At 34.7% G+C, this 17,367-nt stretch overlaps 1 protein-coding gene across 1 annotated transcript; it reads left to right on the forward strand.

The window, feature by feature from the left end:
- The first annotated feature begins 13,711 nt into the window (after positions 1-13,711).
- On the forward strand, positions 13,712-15,154 carry LOC106380061 (vegetative storage protein 2). Its single transcript, XM_013819880.3, has 3 exons — positions 13,712-14,186; positions 14,561-14,770; positions 14,870-15,154. Exons 1-3 carry the CDS (start codon positions 13,765-13,767, stop codon positions 15,042-15,044), a joined length of 807 nt encoding a protein of 268 aa, XP_013675334.1. The 5' UTR covers positions 13,712-13,764; the 3' UTR covers positions 15,045-15,154.
- Positions 15,155-17,367: the final 2,213 nt, after the last annotated feature.

Below are 17,367 nucleotides of genomic sequence, written 5' to 3' on the forward strand. Positions count from 1 at the left end.
ATTTTTTTTTAATTTACAGGTCTTATGATGATCAGATCCGGCCTCAACAGCGTCGTGGTCGTGGTGGTACGGGTAGCCAGTCTCGGGATTCTAGCCATTTTAAGGATTTTCCTTCGCCCCACAGCTCCAACCATACATCTCCCTCTGCTGCACCCGCTCCTGCTCCTCTCGCTCCCGCTGCTGCATCCGCTCCTCCTCCTCCGGGTCCTCCGGGAGTGATGAGTGTTGCGGAGTTGGTTCAACAGCCCGGTCGTGACCATCTTCCGTATCCACATGGACGGGGTCAAACATGGTAATTAAACATTTTTTTTCTTTAAATTTGGATTCATTATTAACCGTTTGTTCTTTTTATTAGGTTCAACCGATCCGGGAACAGGATCAGCGCATGGATCAACCGTATGATGTACTCGGCCCTCGACAAGGGACATCCAACTTTCACTCACTTCCCTACCGACAAGCAGGTTCTGTGGTTTCGTCAGTTTGCGATAAGTATTCTAATTTTTTACTTATATTTTTAATCTTTAATATAAATTTTCTACTAATTGTGTTTTTTTTTTTCAGCAAGAGTTCAACTGGAATTCCGATGAGACGCTCTTTATCTATCACCACTTTGTCCAAAAAGTTATGGACAACTATGGGAAGCAGATCCACGAGTGGAAGAAGAAGTGGAAAATCAATAAGGTTCGATTTAATTTATTAAACAATTTTTTAATTTATTAAACTATTTTTAAATTTAATAAAATATTTTTTTTTTATTATTAAAAGGTCTCAAAGTCGATGAACGACACGGTCTGGAAGGAGTTGTGTGCGCATTGGGATAAGGAAGAGACGAAAGAAACTTCTTCCACCAACTCCACCAACCGCAGGAGCGACCGTAAAGGGAAGGGCATCTACAAGCATAACTTGGGTGCTCAATCTATTGCCACTCTGGGAGATCGCATGGTAAGTTCAAACGTTTTTTCTTCAATTATTTGAGTTTCAGAATTTTAATTTATTGTGCATTTCTTCTAATTTCTAATGTTTCTTTAATTTATGTTTTTTTTCAAGGCGGAAGAAAATGATGGCGAGCCGGTTGATGATCTCGCCCTAATGAGGAGGGCGTATACCAACAAGAAGACCGGCCAGATTGATGACGGTCTTGTGAGGGACGTGGTCGACCTGGTCCAAACTCAGGTGGTAGACGAAGTGTCTCAGCTTCAAACCGAGGATGACGCTTCGACGGCTTCGACCAACTTGTCCCGGTTTCGAATCAACGAAATCGTTGAATCCGTAAGTTCTTTTTTTTTAAAGTTCAATTCATTTATTTCTTGGTTTAAATTTGTAAATTTGGCTATTTTCTATTCAGTCGGTTCCAAAGAAGAAGGGACGTTTGGTCGGTTTGGGTCGTCGCACCCGGTCGGTTCCTCCTTCTTCTGCACCACCGCGCGCCCTTTGTTGATCCACAAGTACTTACGGCTCAGTTGAAGGACAAGGATGATCGCATATCTTTGTTGGAGACCCAGATGGCGGCTCAACAGGCGGGCTATGAGGCACAGAGGAGGCTGAACCAGCAAATGATGGAGATGATGCAAAGGATGTACCCGAACGAGGTGTTCCCGGACGTGCCAGACCCGTAGTTTTTTTTTTCCAAAACCTCAGAATGTTTTATTTTTATTTGTGAAACTTTGAATATTAATTAATATGATTTCAATTTTAATTTTAATTTTATATTTTCGAATTTAAATTTCAAAAATTTTATTTTTTATAAAAAATTAATATTTTTTGCATTCCGAGGAAATTAATTATATTTTTTACTCGATCGATCGATGCGTTTTTGGACATATACCCATCGATCGATCCATTTATATAAAAACGTTCGGAATATACCGAGGGAGATCTTCCTCGGAATATACCGAGGGAGATGTTCCTCGGAATATACCGAGGGAGATGTTCCTCGGAATATACCGAGGGAGATGTTCCTCGGAATATACCGAGGGAGATGTTCCTCGGAATATACCGAGGGAGATATTCCTCGGAATATACCGAGGGAGATGTTCCTCGGAATATACCGAGGGACATGTTCCTCGGAATATTCCGAGGAAAGGTGTCCCTCGGTATATTCCGAACGTATTTTTATAAACGGATCGATCGATGGGTATATGTCCAAAAACGCATCGATCGATGTATATCCCGACGAAGTACTCCTTCGGTATATTCCGAGGAGATTTCCGACAAACTGGTGCTCCTCGGAATTTCCTCGGAAATGTGTTTCCTCGGAATTCCGTCGGATAATTCCGAGGAAAGAAGAAATTTCGAGGAATTATTTCCGAGGACTTGTTTAGTCGGTATGTCGTCGGAATAACGTTATTCCGACGAAATTCCGACGATTTTTTCTCTCAGTATCCATGTTGTTTTCTTGCAGTGTATTGGACTTTTAATTTTCTAGAGTTTAGAATCTACCGCGTACGCATTACCGAATAGTAAATAGAATTCAGATCTTGTTAACGAACGCATCATGAATAACAAAATAGTAATCCCATGCTATGCGTCATATAAATATACACTTGGTTCAGTTACAAGATTCATATATTAGGTACGTAAATACGGGAACCTAACGAAAGTTACAAAACCATGCCCGAGGTGCAATACCAGCAAGTCATGGAATCTATAAACTCTAGTTAGGGAGGGCTCATTAAAACACATGTGATGAATCAGTGCATATTACTATGGAAATATCATTAACTTCAGAAGATGACATGCAACATGTTTTTAATTAGTCTCCTAAAACGTGTGTGTATGTAATTATTTGAGTATTTACGCAGCATCAAGCTCGTTTAGTTCACTTTGGTGTGAGATGAATGGCAAACTCTATTCCTCTTTGGCTCATATGTGCAAGCCTGCTTGAGCCAGCGGAAATGGTTGGTGACTCAGCATCTCAAAGATGAGACTGACGGATTTGGTATACGATTTTCACGCATATACAACATCCGTTAATTTTCACTCTTATACAATTGACAAAATGAAATGTCTAGCCTTTTATTAGTCTGTGAAAATTCTATTAGTCTCAAATATCTCTGTTTTGATCATGCCGCTCTTCCTATATTCCACTACTCATGTAACATACTAGTCAATAATTATTCATGTGATTTACACGATCAAATCATCTCCGAGTTACAATCTTCAATATTCTTCAGAAGACTGACTATAATGTTCTAATTAAGTATATATGGTTCGTGGTTTGTACGTCGACCATTATAACTAAATTATTTTGCAACCAGGGTTTAACCCGCCCGTGAATAAACTTTATATTTTAGAAAAACCTATAAATTGATTATTTATTTATTTCTGGAGTTGACTATCATTATTTTGTCAATTTTCTGAGTTTACTGATCCAAAAAGAGGGGAAAATAGAATCGACTCTTTTTCCATTTTTTCTGCGCCTTACTCAATACAACGCGAGAAAAATATGATCCTAAATAGAACCTCGTGTTTTTATGAAAATTTTATATGTTTTCAAGCTGTGGATTATATTATTGTCTGCATTGTTGTAGCTATGAGAAACTGATGGTGTGGTTTGGATGTTAGTATGTAAGCCTGGGTAGTTAGCCCATTGTTGAAAAAATATTTCGACAGTCGGTCAAGGAGACTTAGGTGAGTATATTAAAGTCAGAGTGTGACAGTGCTCTAATTTTACTTTGGTCTGCAAATTAGTAAAGGTCTTGTAGATCCTTGCTTCAAAACCTGTTTGATTCAAGAAGTCCTGATTTATAGTGTAGTATTAAGGTATATATAGTAGTTGTGCTCATTCCCAATTGTGCAAAGGCAATTACCAAGATGTCAAAGAGCGAATACCAATGTCAATAAAGGCAAGAAACATAGATCATCTGTAAGTAACTTAAGGTTTCTCATGTTTAACTTATCCTCTGTAATGAAGTTTAATGTCTCTTTATTGACCATTGCTTTGATGCAGAATAAGAAGGAGAGGTTTAATGCTGCTCTTTTTCGGTGAAGGGAACCGTTACATTGACTCACGACTGACAATCAGACATTACACATGTTGGTGTCGTTGTTGTGCTCTCTTCTCAGTCAACTTATTGTCGGCCTAGCTTTTTTGTCCTATCATTTTGAGATTTTTGTTTTCCTTAGCAGTTTAGTTTTGAGGTATATCATAATTTCAGGGTGGTGTTTTTGCTAAGCGAAGGTCTGGTTTCCAAGGAAACCATTCCTGTAACAATTTCCAAGGAAATCAGTTTCTTGTAACAACAACAATAGCTGGGAAAGTTGTATCCTATTTGGAGATTTTTCCTTCAGTATTAATCCATGCATTCCTGAAGTGTTGCTTTGTCTATTGGTACGATGTTTCTTCTGATGCCCATGCAAACCTTTTCCACTTATTCAACCATTTATCTTTTGTGCAGGTTTTTTGTTCCCACCCGCTCAGTATAGATCTGCACAAAGAGATTTGTTAAGCTTTGCCATTAGGTAACTTCCGTGGGATTTTGGTTTTGGCCACTAAGCGTTGACACAGTCCAACTTGAAGAGACTGTAATTTAGAAAGAAACTAGATGTATTGTTAAAAGTCCATCCATGTATTAGTTTCTGATCTGTGGACATGGACCCATGAGCGATATCAGCGACTATCTCTGATGATGATGATTCCTTTTAAGTTGGGGGAATTGATCCGAGAGAACAAAACTTTTCTATGTTGAGACCCATACAGAACACGAAGTGAAAGTGAAAGTGGAGACAAAAAAATATGTGGGGAATGGGGATGACTCGTTGTTGGTGTATATATATATATATATATATATATACCTTGTGAAAGTGATGTAGAAGCTAGGGAAGTTGAATCGAAGATCAAGTAGTGGGAAAATTTTGTTTAATGCCGTAGTAAATAGCTACTGAAAGTGGAGCCGGAGCGGTTTACGGCGGTTTCCTACGACGGTGGTCTCAGGCTGAAGCGTTGTAATTTGTAAATAGTTGGCCATGAGGTCCCGAAGCTTATCCAGCCTATTCGACAGTAACAAAACATTAAAAATAAGGCGAACCAAATACTGGGCCAATTTACGCTTGAGACCCAGTATTTGACAAAAAAATAGTAAATTTTTAATAGTAAATTTTTTTATAAGAAAAAAAAGATAAAAAAATTAGCGTGAATATACCCAAACACACGCATATTTTGCCATCTACCCTTATAAAAGGGAAACTATTTTGTCTGACCATTTTAGCCCTACAGACTAAGATGTCTCTCTTCTCTTCTCTTCTCTTCTCTATCTTCTAATCTTTTTATCTCTCGCACATGTTGTTTTTATGCTCTCATTTTTCATCATAAATCTCTATTTTTTATTCTGATTCTTTTGACACTTATAATACTAATGTTATTATCTCACACTAATTCCATTGTTTCCAATTTCAAATCTTGAAATCTACGTTCTTTTATTTAGATAACATGCACGTTAACAGCTATTTCATTACTTACCTGCTATTATTTATATTTTAACTAGATTTGGATCCGTGCGTTGCAACGGGCTTTGTTGATATTTTAATTTAATAAAAAATATTTCAAAAAATCATTTTGTTATAGTTTTAAGATTGTTTTTCCATATGCTATGTAAGATTTATTTTATAATTAAGATTCGTTTTGACACATAAGTTTCAGTTAATATTTGTTTTTTATAATCATGGTGCATAGACGAACTATTATCATCTTTGTACTTAGAGTTAGAAAAAACATTCATACCTAAAACAAAATTGGAAGTTAAATCAGCCAAGAAGCAATGGCAACTCTTATGTACTAATTTAATGTTTTATTAAACTTATCCAATGTTAAATAGTTTTTTTGATTCTTTATTTATTAATGATATATTTTCATAATAACATTTAACAAAATAATTAGAAAATACTACATAATAAAACTAAAAAATGTAATAAGATAACGATGAAGCTTGATTTGTTTTTGACTAAACATATGTACGGTTGACAATAATAATAATCAATTTTTATGAGCAAACATGAAAATATATATATATCAAACATATGTTTGATTTTTAGTATAACCAAACACATAAATACCAATCATGACAACATCCTAATTTTTTTTTGTTAATTTAATAGCTTTAGCATCATACTTGTCATCAATTTTTTTTCGAAAACTATTATGAAATAGGTAATTTTATTTTTGTTAAGTTTTTTTTTAAAAAAAGAAAAATCATATTTTAAAATCTCCTTTATATTTACGATTAAAAAAGAAAAAATATTTTTAAATACTTTTTTAGAATTTTGTTTATAATTTTAGAAAAGGAAAAGTATTATCATATAGTAAAATTTTAAAATTATCTTATATTTAGAATTTCAGAAAAATTGCTATCAAATAATTATTTCTAGTTACTATAAAAGAATTTTAAAATTATGATTTTTACAATTCATTAATTCTATGTTTCACTTCGTTTTTAATTAAATAAATTTTAGTATCATGTTTATCATCAAATGTTCTCTTAAAATATTTTAATAAAAAAATTATGTTTGGTTAATTATATATTGTGTCTTATATGTACAAACATATATTCATATATTCACACATACTTACGTAAGAAAAAAACATCATAATTAAAAAAAAATTATGTTAGCATCATAAGATGTAATTAGGATAATAAAAAATTTAGTTGTTTCAAAAAAATTAAAAGAAAATACTCAGATAATATTTTTCTTGTAAATACAATTGTTTCTTTGAAAATAATATGAGGAATCTTAAACCAAAATATAGATGTGAAAATAATAGTTATTTTTGTTTATATTTTCTTAGAATACAATTATCCGTTAAAAGGAAAGCTTTTAAAAAGGAATATCACTTATTTAATAGTTATTTTTTCTATTTGATTTTTATTAAATAATTCCTTGTACTTGTAGGATTTTATAATTCGTTTTTATTTAAGATTGTATTTTTTTTTAAAACAAAATCACTTATAATTCTTTAAAAAAAACGAAAAACTATACAAAATATTTTTTTAAAAATTACTTTCAAATTGCTTTTTACAATTATTCTTTGTTTATAAAATTTTAAAAAATTAAAATTGCTATCAAATTTTAAAAGAATATAAAAGAACCATAATTGTAAAAGACTATGTAATATTAATTTTCCTTTTCTAAGCTCCTAAATAGAACAATAAAATATATTTTGTAATAGTTTTCCTTATCTAGTGTTAAAAAAAAAGTAATAATAATTTTCTTTTTAATTAAAATGTAATAATAATTTTCCTTTTTCTAATTTTTTTTAAAATCCAAAACAAAAGAGAATTGTAACATATTTTTGACACGTGTCACAATCTTAAAAAAATAATCGACACATGTCGCGATCATGTTAATTAGCAACTTTGAAAAACCAAGCTTTATATAATAAGATGGATTCGTAATCGATACATAGAGTGTTAGCTATTACAAATAGATTTAGAGTTATTTGATAGATAACTGATTAGCTGTTAATTGTTTCATTAACCGATATATGATTTGTTAGTCGTTTGTTATCTGATATATAAATATATAGCTGATAAATATCTCTTAGTGTTCAGTTAACATAATGTATACCCGCTAAATTTAGAGTTACATGTTTTCCATAAAACTGAAAGGTTTTTTTGTCTATACAGTGTCAAAAGACTATTCCTTTTTGAGTTATCCACGTCTATATGGTTAGTTTGTCAATTTGGTCTATCTTTAGATATATTTGACACATTGTCCCAAAAAAGATAATCTGATTTCCTCTTGCTGTCGACTATGTAAGGAAATAAAGAAAAATTACATTTATAATTTATGAGAAAAGGAAAAAGGAGAGCATAACCTTGGCTATAAATGTTCTTTCGAACAAAGCCATACTTAAGTCGTCTTATTCGATTTTTTTTCTTCTAGTAGTGCGAGAAAAACTTCCAATAATCCCCTGTTGGAAAAAATAGTGGATAATATTTTATTCGAAAAGTTAAGATGGAATGTAGATGGTTAGTGTTTAAGATAACCTTCTTATTTTAGCAAAGAGATTTTCACTAAGGCTTGTGTTTGGAGATTTTTTAAATACTCTTAGAACTCTTTATGAAATGTTTTTTCTCTATTCTTTTTCTTGATTTTTGGTTGATACAAATGGTGCTAAGCACCCTTATTTATACAAGTGAAAGATCAAACTCTAACATGTTCTAGATTTCTCTAAATTATTATCTTATTTCAAAATATCTAACATTAATTATTCTACTCTATAACTTTCTCTCTTCTTCTCAATAATTCTAGATAATTCTTCTTCCTTATGCTCTTCTTTTGGCTCTTAATATGGATCATGATTTTTTTGGGTTTTGGGCTAATGGAGGAAAAAACCAACAAATTTCTCCCTTTCCGACTTAGCCCGAAACCGTTGTCATGCCGGTGCCTTTGCAACAATCTTCAAACTTCTTGATCGGTAATATCTTGGTCATAAAGTCTGACCAGTTTTCGTCGGTGTGTACCTTTGTGAGATGTATGAGCTTCTCTTCCAGAACTTCTCGGATCCAGTGATGTCGGATATCGATGTGCTTTGAGCGAGAGTGAAACGTTGGATTCTTTGCTAAGTGAATAGCACTTTGGTTGTCACATAGCATGTTGTACTTTTCTTGCTTTACTCCCAACTCAAGCAAGAAGTTCTTCATCCATAGCATCTCCTTGCACGCTTTCGTTGCTGCGATGTACTCCTCTTCCGTGGTGGATAAGGCAACACACTTTTGTAGCTTCGATTGCCAAGAAACAGCTCCCCATGCAAAGGTAGTCACGAATCCTGATGTCGATTTCCTTGAATCTTTATCACCAGCCCAATCTGCATTGGTGTAACCGTTCAACTCCAATTTTCCATTTCCAAAACATAGACACTTCTTCATTGTGCCTCGTAGATAGCGTAGGATCCACTTAACTGCTTTCCAATGTTCTTTTCCTAGATTGGCGAGAAAGCGACTCATAACTCCTACGGCATAGGCAATGTCGGGTCTGGTGCACACCATAGCATACATGAGACTACCCACTGCTGATGCATATGGGGTAGTCTTCATTTCCTCTTTTTCTTTCTCACTTGTTGGACTTTACTTCGAACTTAGTTTGAAATGTCCACCAAGTGGAGTTCTCACCGGCTTTGCTTTGTGCATGTTGAATCTCTCCAACACCCTTTCAACATATCTTTCTTGGGACAACCATAAAAGCTTATTTGGCCTATCCCGAGTGATATTCATTCCAAGAATCTGTCTCGCTTGCCCCAGATCTTTCATCTCAAAACACCTTCCCAAATCTTTCTTCAATGCGGCTATCTTGTTGCGATCTTGGCCCACAATTAACATATCATCAACATAGAGCAATAATATGAGAAAGTGGCCGCTTTCGTACCTCTTTATGAAAACGCAATGATCATTCTTGGTTTTCTTAAAGTTATGATCCACCATGAACGAGTCAAACTTCTTGTACCATTGTCTTGGGGCTTGCTTGAGGCCATAAAGACTCTTCTTTAATCGGCACACCAAGTCTTCTTTTCCTGGAATCTTGAATCCTTCCGGTTGCTTCATATAGATCTCTTCTTCGAGTTCACCATGTAGAAAGACCGTCTTGACATCGAGTTGTTCAATCTCCAAGTCTATAACCACTGCTAGACCAAGAACCACTCGGATAGAGGACATCTTCACCACTGGAGAGAATATTTCTTCAAAATCTATGCCTTTCTTCTGGTTGAATCCTTTCACAACCAATCGAGCTTTGTATCTTGGATTTGAGCTTCTCTCCTCATGCTTCAACCTGTACACCCACTTGTTCTTCAAGGCTCTCTTTCCTTTTGGTAGCTTCATCAGCTCATAAGTGTGATTATCATGCAAGGATTGCATTTCATCTTGCATAGCTTCAACCCACTCATCTTTCTGAGTGTCTCATATGGCCTCCTCATAGCTTTGAGGCTCCCCCTCATCTGTAAGATTAGCATACTCATCTCGATAATATCTTACAGATGGTCTTTTCTCTCTTCCAGACCTTCTTGGCTCATGTTCTTCCTCTGGCTCCAATTGAACTTCTTCTTCACCTTCATCACCATTCGGATCCATGATGGGATCCCCTTCGCCATCATCTCCAATCACTTGTTCATGATCTTGAGGCTTATGAGAATCTTCATTTCTTACAACCCTTAGGTTTGGTTTCTTTGATTTGTTGATATCTTCGATTGTTTGATCTTCGAAGAAAACAACATCTCTGCTCCGGATAATTTTTCTGTTAACCGGATCCCAAAGCCGATAGCCGAAATCATATCTTGGTGACCCAAGATAGATGCACTCTTTAGTCTTGGAGTCTAGCTTGGCTCGTTCATCCTTAGGTATATGAACAAACGCTCTACAACCGAACACCTTCAAATGGTTGTAAGAGACCTTCTTACCCGACCAAACTTCCTCCGGGACATCGCCTTCCAAAAGAACTGATGGTGTAAGATTTATGACATCCACTGCAGTCTTTATGGCTTCTCCCCAAAATGGCTTGGGTAGTTTAGCATGAGAGAGCATGCACCGAACTCTTTCTGTGATCGTTCGATTCATTCTTTCTGCTAGCCCGTTCAGTTGTGGCGTCTTTGGTGGTGTCTTCTCCATCCTGGTTCCATGAGCTTTGCAAAACGCTTCAAAGGGACCTCGGTACTCTCCACCATTGTCAGATCGAACACACTTGAGTTTTTGACCCGTACTTCGCTCTGCTTGGGCTACAAATTCCTTGAAAGCATCAAGAACTTGATCTTTTGACTTCAAAATGTATACCCATACCTTCCTTGAATGGTCATCAATAAAGGTGACGAAATATGATGCCCCTCCATTGGATTTCTCGGACATGGAGCATACGTCAGTATGCACAAGATCAAGAATATGATTTCTTCTCATAGGCGTAGATGATCTTCAGAAAGCGACCCTATGTTGTTTTCTGGCTAAGCAATCATGACATGGTGAGAGAGAAATACCTTTTATATCAGGAAGAAGTTTCTTGCGAGAAAGTACATTTAAACCTTTCTCACTCATATGTCCGAGTCTTCGGTGCCATATATCGATGTCATCACTTGCGACATTTACTTCTTCCTTGCAAATCTTGGCTTGTGTTACATATAAAGAGCCTTCTTTTCTTCCTCGAGCCATGATCAAACTCCCCTTGGTGAGCTTCCATTTGCCATTGCCAAAGTGGCTATCCAAACCGGCATCATCAACCTTCCCGGTTGATATGAGATTGAGTCGGATTTCGGGAACATGCCTCACATCTTTGAGAACTATCTTACACCATTTGTTTGATGTAAGAATAACATCCCTCTTTCCAACGATCTTGCTTCTTCCTTGATTTCCCATTTGAACATTACTAAAGTCACCACTTTGATAGGTTGTTAAGAAGCTTCCATGAGGGGTGACGTGAAAAGAAGCACCAGAATCAACGATCCATGAGCTATCATCAGAGCTAAGATTACATTCTCCAACGAGATATAATTCTTCGCTCTGGTCTTCCACAATGGTGGTAGTCTTGTCTTCATGCTTCTTTGTAGGATTGAACCGGTCTGGTTTGATATTACCGGCTTGTTTGTCTTTCTTGATAAACCGACATTCCGACTTCATGTGACCCGGTTTGCCACAGTAATAGCAAGTAACTCTCGGACGTGACTTAGATCTTCCTTGAGATTGGTCTCGTCCTCTACTTCTGTTTTGGCCACGAGTCTCTTCTCTACCTCGTCTATCAACAATGTTAGCTTCAGAATAAGAACTCGAACCTCGCTCCTTCCTGCGAACTTCTTCGTTTAGAAGGCTATCAGTGACGGTGTCCATGGTAAGCTTTCCCTCCGGTGCTGAATTTCTTAGAGTAACAACTAGTGTGTCCCAACTCTCCGGTAGTGAACTAAGGAGTAAAAGGTCTTGCATTTCGTCTTCAAACTTCATATCAACTTTGTTAAGCTGATTTACAATCCCCTTGAAATTGTTCAAGTGCTCCATCATGCTCTGGTCATCCTTGTAATCCAACTTTACCAACCGTCGAACAAGAAGAACTTTGTTTCGAGGTGTTTTCTTTTGAATCATGGATTCAAGTTTTGTCCATAATTTAAAAGCATTTGTGTAGGTAGAGACATGTTCAAAGAGAGATCGGTCGACATACTTACGTATTACGGCAACTGCCTTTCTATTAAGAATCTCCCATGCTTTATCATCCTTTCCTTCTGGCTTATCCTTCATGATGATGGGCTCATGCAAATCCTTACAATAAAGGTGATCTTCCATCATCGGTTTCCAATAAGAGAAGTTGTCCGTCGTGAGCTTGAACATGTCACCTTCAAAGGTAACAGTGGCCTCCATATTTACTTCTTCAAAAATAACGGTAACGTGGCTCTGATACCAGCCGTTGGGAAAGATAGCGGATAATATTTTCTTCGGAAGGTTAAGATGGAATGTAGACAGTTAGTGTTTAAGATTACCTTCTTATTTTAGGAAATTGATTTTCACTAAGGCTTGTGTTTGAAGATTTTTTAAAGACTCTTAGAACTCTTTATGAAATATTTTCTCTCTATTCTTTTTCTTGATTTTTGGTTGATACAAATGGTGCTTAGCACCCCTATTTATACAAGTGAAGGAGCAAACTCTAACATGTTCTAGATTGCTCTAAATTATTATCTTATTTCCAAATATCTAACATTAATTATTTTACTCCATAACTTTCTCTCTTCCTCTCCATAATTCTAGATAATTATTCCTCCTTGTGCTCTTCTTTTGGGCTATTAATATGGATCATGATTTTTTGGGTTTTGGGATAATGGAGGAAAAAACCAATATCCCCTAAACTATATTTGCGAAGTGATTTTTGCCACATGTTTTCTCTACAATCAATTTCACAAAACAAATATGACAAGGCTACTGAATTTGATGACACGGCTTCCGTAAAAATATGACATGGATAATTTCATTTAATGTTGATTTATATTTTTGGCAAACTTATTAGAATATGGTAATAATTCATATATTACATTTAATATTGATATTTATTTTTGGTAAACTTTTTTTTTAATATGGTAATAGCTCATACATCATCTATAAAATAAATATATTCATATATAACATTTCAAATTTCGAAATATTATTATTTTTTATAAATAACTAATCGTAAGATCATTAGTTTTTTATATACCTACAAATTTTATAAATATTGTTTGGGCTAAATTTTTGATAATTATACAATTTTATATCATTTTTATTAGTTTTATACAAATTGATTTAATATATATCAAATCTATATTAAATATTAGTAAGAAAATAGTAAATAAGAAAATAGTAAAATCTATAATATTTAATAAAATTTATTTTTAAAAATAAGTTAAATTAGTGAGATTTATATTCAAAAACCTATAACCCTAGTTAAAAATTTCACGAGCATATACTATACTAACAGCCAATGGTAGACATAAATTTTTTTAAAATAAAAAAAATTCAAAACCCTAATAAATTAGCACGGTCACAACGTGCTCAAAAAACGAGTGGTGCTAGTGAAAAAACCTCATCTACTATTAAATTTGCATCACTCAAAGCCACACACTACACAACGTGCTCGAAAGACGAGTGGTGCAAGTGAAATATCGCATCACTCGAAGCCATACACGTACACATCTCTCCCCATTTCCTATCATACTCATCATAAATTCATAAGTAATCATACCGTAAACCTAACCCCGCCTTACTATAAATACCACCCTTTGTACCACACAAATAAACATCACAACTGAAACAATAAACCACACCAAAAACAATAATGAAAATCCTCTCACTTTCACTTCTCTTGCTCTTGGCCGCTACGGTCTCCCAAGCTCGCCCTTCGCTACCTGTGCCTAAGCTCATTGAACTCCTCACATCAATCAACGTCATTGAAAACGAAGCCGAACTCTTAGAGAAACAACAACTCGCCATCAACTACCACAACTGCAGAAGCTGGCACCTTGGTGTTGAGACCTCTAACATCATAAACTTCCAAACAGTGCCCGCAAATTGCAAAGACTATGTTGAAGACTACCTCACTTCCCCACAGTACCGTGCTGACTCCAAAACGGTGTGCAAAGAAGCTTATTTCTACGCCAAAGGACTTGCTTTGAAGAACGACACCATCAATGTTTGGATCTTTGACCTAGACGAGACCCTCCTCTCCAATGTTCCCTTTTACGCTCAATATGGATACGGGTATGCATATCACTATTAATATTAGTTCTACACACCACCACCACATAGACTGGTTGCATTCACTCAGTACCTATCAGATGACAACGTATAGAACTACATATTTTAATTTAATTGTATGGATTTTAACTTCTCATGCATGACTTCGGTTTCCATACATATATAATTAGTGACGGTCATAATGAAACATTGGTTTTGGGTCCTCAAAATTTTCCGAGTTAATATATATGATCATAGATCACCAAATTGTTAAAATTAAATAAATAAAATTATTACTACATCGTTTAAGTCCTCTAGTCTAAAATCTATATAACCATAAGTCATGTCTCCATAACTATATTGTGATTTCATGTAAAACTACTTCTTTGGGTTTTCAGGACAGAGAAGATAGACCCGAATGCGTTCAATAAGTGGTTAGAGGCCGGAGAATCTCCCGTGCTCCCAGAGACTTTGCATCTTTACAAAAACATCCAAGAACTCGGGATTGAGCCTGTCTTACTCACTGAGCGTTACCAAGAGTTGGAGGAAGTCACTCTAAAGAATCTCGAAGCTGCTGGCTTCACCTATTGGAGACAAATCTTATTCAAGTAAGAATAAATTGAACTAACTAGCTTAATGCAGTAATTAAGTATAAAGTATATCATATACGATTTGAATGGTGGATTTATGTATATGTTGACACACAGGCCAACGGGTTCGAACACGAAAATATCAAACTTCAAGTCAAAGGAGAGGAAGAAGTTGGTGAGGAGTGGCCACACTATCATTGGGAATATTGGAGACCAATGGGCTGATTTGGCTAAAGACAGCCCTGGGAGAAGGACTTTCAAGCTCCCTAATCCACTCTACTACAAGAACTGATTAAGCATCTTTCTTCATGTATTTGTTGTTCCCATGCATCCACCTCATATGAGTCCCATATATCCTATCGCAACTAAATAAATAATAATAATGGAGTTTGTTTTCATTTCCATATTAAACTCATATAATAAATCCAATAAACCCCTTAAAGAGTTCTAGTCTCTGTTTGGAAACGCGCTAGGCGCTAGTCGGACGGTCGGGTTGGATCTAGCGCCTAAAGAGAAAATCGAGGATTAATCAGAAATTATGCGGGACAGAATTTTTAGATTGTTTACTATGTTATAAAACATGTTAATCTTTAATTGTGTATAACATTAATGCATTTTCATGTTTAGGATAGTATAAAACATACAAATAGAATATATAAACTTAATATAGGGTAATTTTCATCAAAATTATGAATATAAATGATATTTATAAAATTTTAGATCAAATAAATAAATAAAAATATTATTAAAAATAAAATAAAAATAATTAAATAACTAAAAAATAGATTAGGCGGCCGCCTAGGCGGTCATTTAGGCGGTCTAGACGGAGAAAATTGGATATCCGATTTTTTAAACCGATTTGACATAAATCGGGTCGGAAGAGTGAAGCGTAACGTCCAAGCGGCCGATTTTTAGAAAAGGGTTCTAGTTATGAAAAACTCATTAATTATTATGTTATGTTTTTTTTTTTTGTTAATAAATTATTATGTTATGTTGTAGTAGGCAGAAGAAGTAGAATTAAGTCACTATATTTGGAAACAACTTGACATTAAAATAGTTCTTCATGCAGAAACCATGATTCAAAATTACTCACTTCAAATGTATCGAAAAAAAAACACCATGATTCAAAATTCACAAGCATACAAAAATGAAAAGCCAAAGGCAGTAAATAAAACATACGTAATAAGCACGGTGACAACGTGCTCGAAAAACGAGTGGTGCAAGTGAAAAATCTCATCTACTCTCTTAACTACAACGGGACCAATAAACAGTTTCACAACTCAACGCCATACACGTATACTTATCTCCCACTCGCTGCTCATGGTATCATCTGGAACATTGGAGACCAATGGGATGATTGATTAAACCATTTTTTTTTTGTCGATTGATTAAACCATTTAAGCATCTTCTTTAATGTCTTATCGGGTTGTTCCGACACCCAATGCATCAACCACCTTTATCTGTGCTTTTGTAATCTTTGTAATGATCTTTGTAGTTAATGCTATATTAAAATGTCCAACGGATCCCAACCCAACTTCCTAATTAAAAGGATATCGTATTAAATATTATTTTTTAGTTCCAGAAGAAAAGGTTTCTGGAGTATTTATTAAAAATGTAATGAGTATTTACAATTTAATTTATTATTTTACTTTTACTATACATTTTCTAATAACTATCAAATATTTCATCAATTCAAACATTTATAATTAATATTTCTTAAAAATAGACAAACATTAAAAATATAAAAAGTTATCTTTGTGCAATAAAAAATAAATCTAGAAAATCTTATTTATATTTATTCGGAAGATAAAAAGCTGTTTATTAAAATAAAATTGAATCTAGTGGCCATGAAAATTATCAAACCATGAAAAGTAACAACATGAATCATATACAATATAATATTAGTTAAACGAATGATTTTTTTTTATGTAAATGTCATTACTTTGAGTTTCTTTGAAATACTATAGCACAAGCAAAAGAATGGATGTGTCTATCGGTTTGGTGCATGTTGATTTGCATCAAACATCTAAACTCGTTTTCATACAGAGTTCTAGCTTCTTTCTCCGCCAGTGAAGCTCCAGAGCGGAACCAGCTGCTTCCGTCGATGCCTGCTTGGTGCCACTTCTGTGAATGCTTAACTGAACTTGCCTCTAGCTATTTCTCTTGCTTGCCTGGTTAATGTAGCTGATCGAGAAGTGTTTGGAATGGGAGGTCTATTTTATTGCCGTTTGTCCTGTACTATAATATTAACTTAAGGTCACCATTGTTGGCAAGCTTGGACTTAATTCTCCTAGTTTCTTTGAGATATTTTTAAAGTTTTTGCGATCCTTTAGATTCTCAATGGCTGAAAAGCAAAACATGGTTTCACTTTTGTTGTAACCAAAATCTTCATTATGTTTAATGACATTTACAATTTAGCAAAAATATAGAGTTCTAGCTATTTAAGGATATATAATTATACAATTCACATCAATATTTTTTTGGGAGTTAAAATCAATATTACAGCAGATAAAGTATAATTATATATGATTACTATTCATTGTCATTTGTTAATCCTAAGAAATATTTGCGTCCTCATTTACTCGATTGCCCACTTATTAATATTTTTAAACTAT

Source organism: Brassica napus, chromosome C2, assembly GCF_020379485.1.
Source record: "Brassica napus cultivar Da-Ae chromosome C2, Da-Ae, whole genome shotgun sequence".
NCBI classification, from domain to species: Eukaryota; Viridiplantae; Streptophyta; class Magnoliopsida; order Brassicales; family Brassicaceae; genus Brassica; species Brassica napus.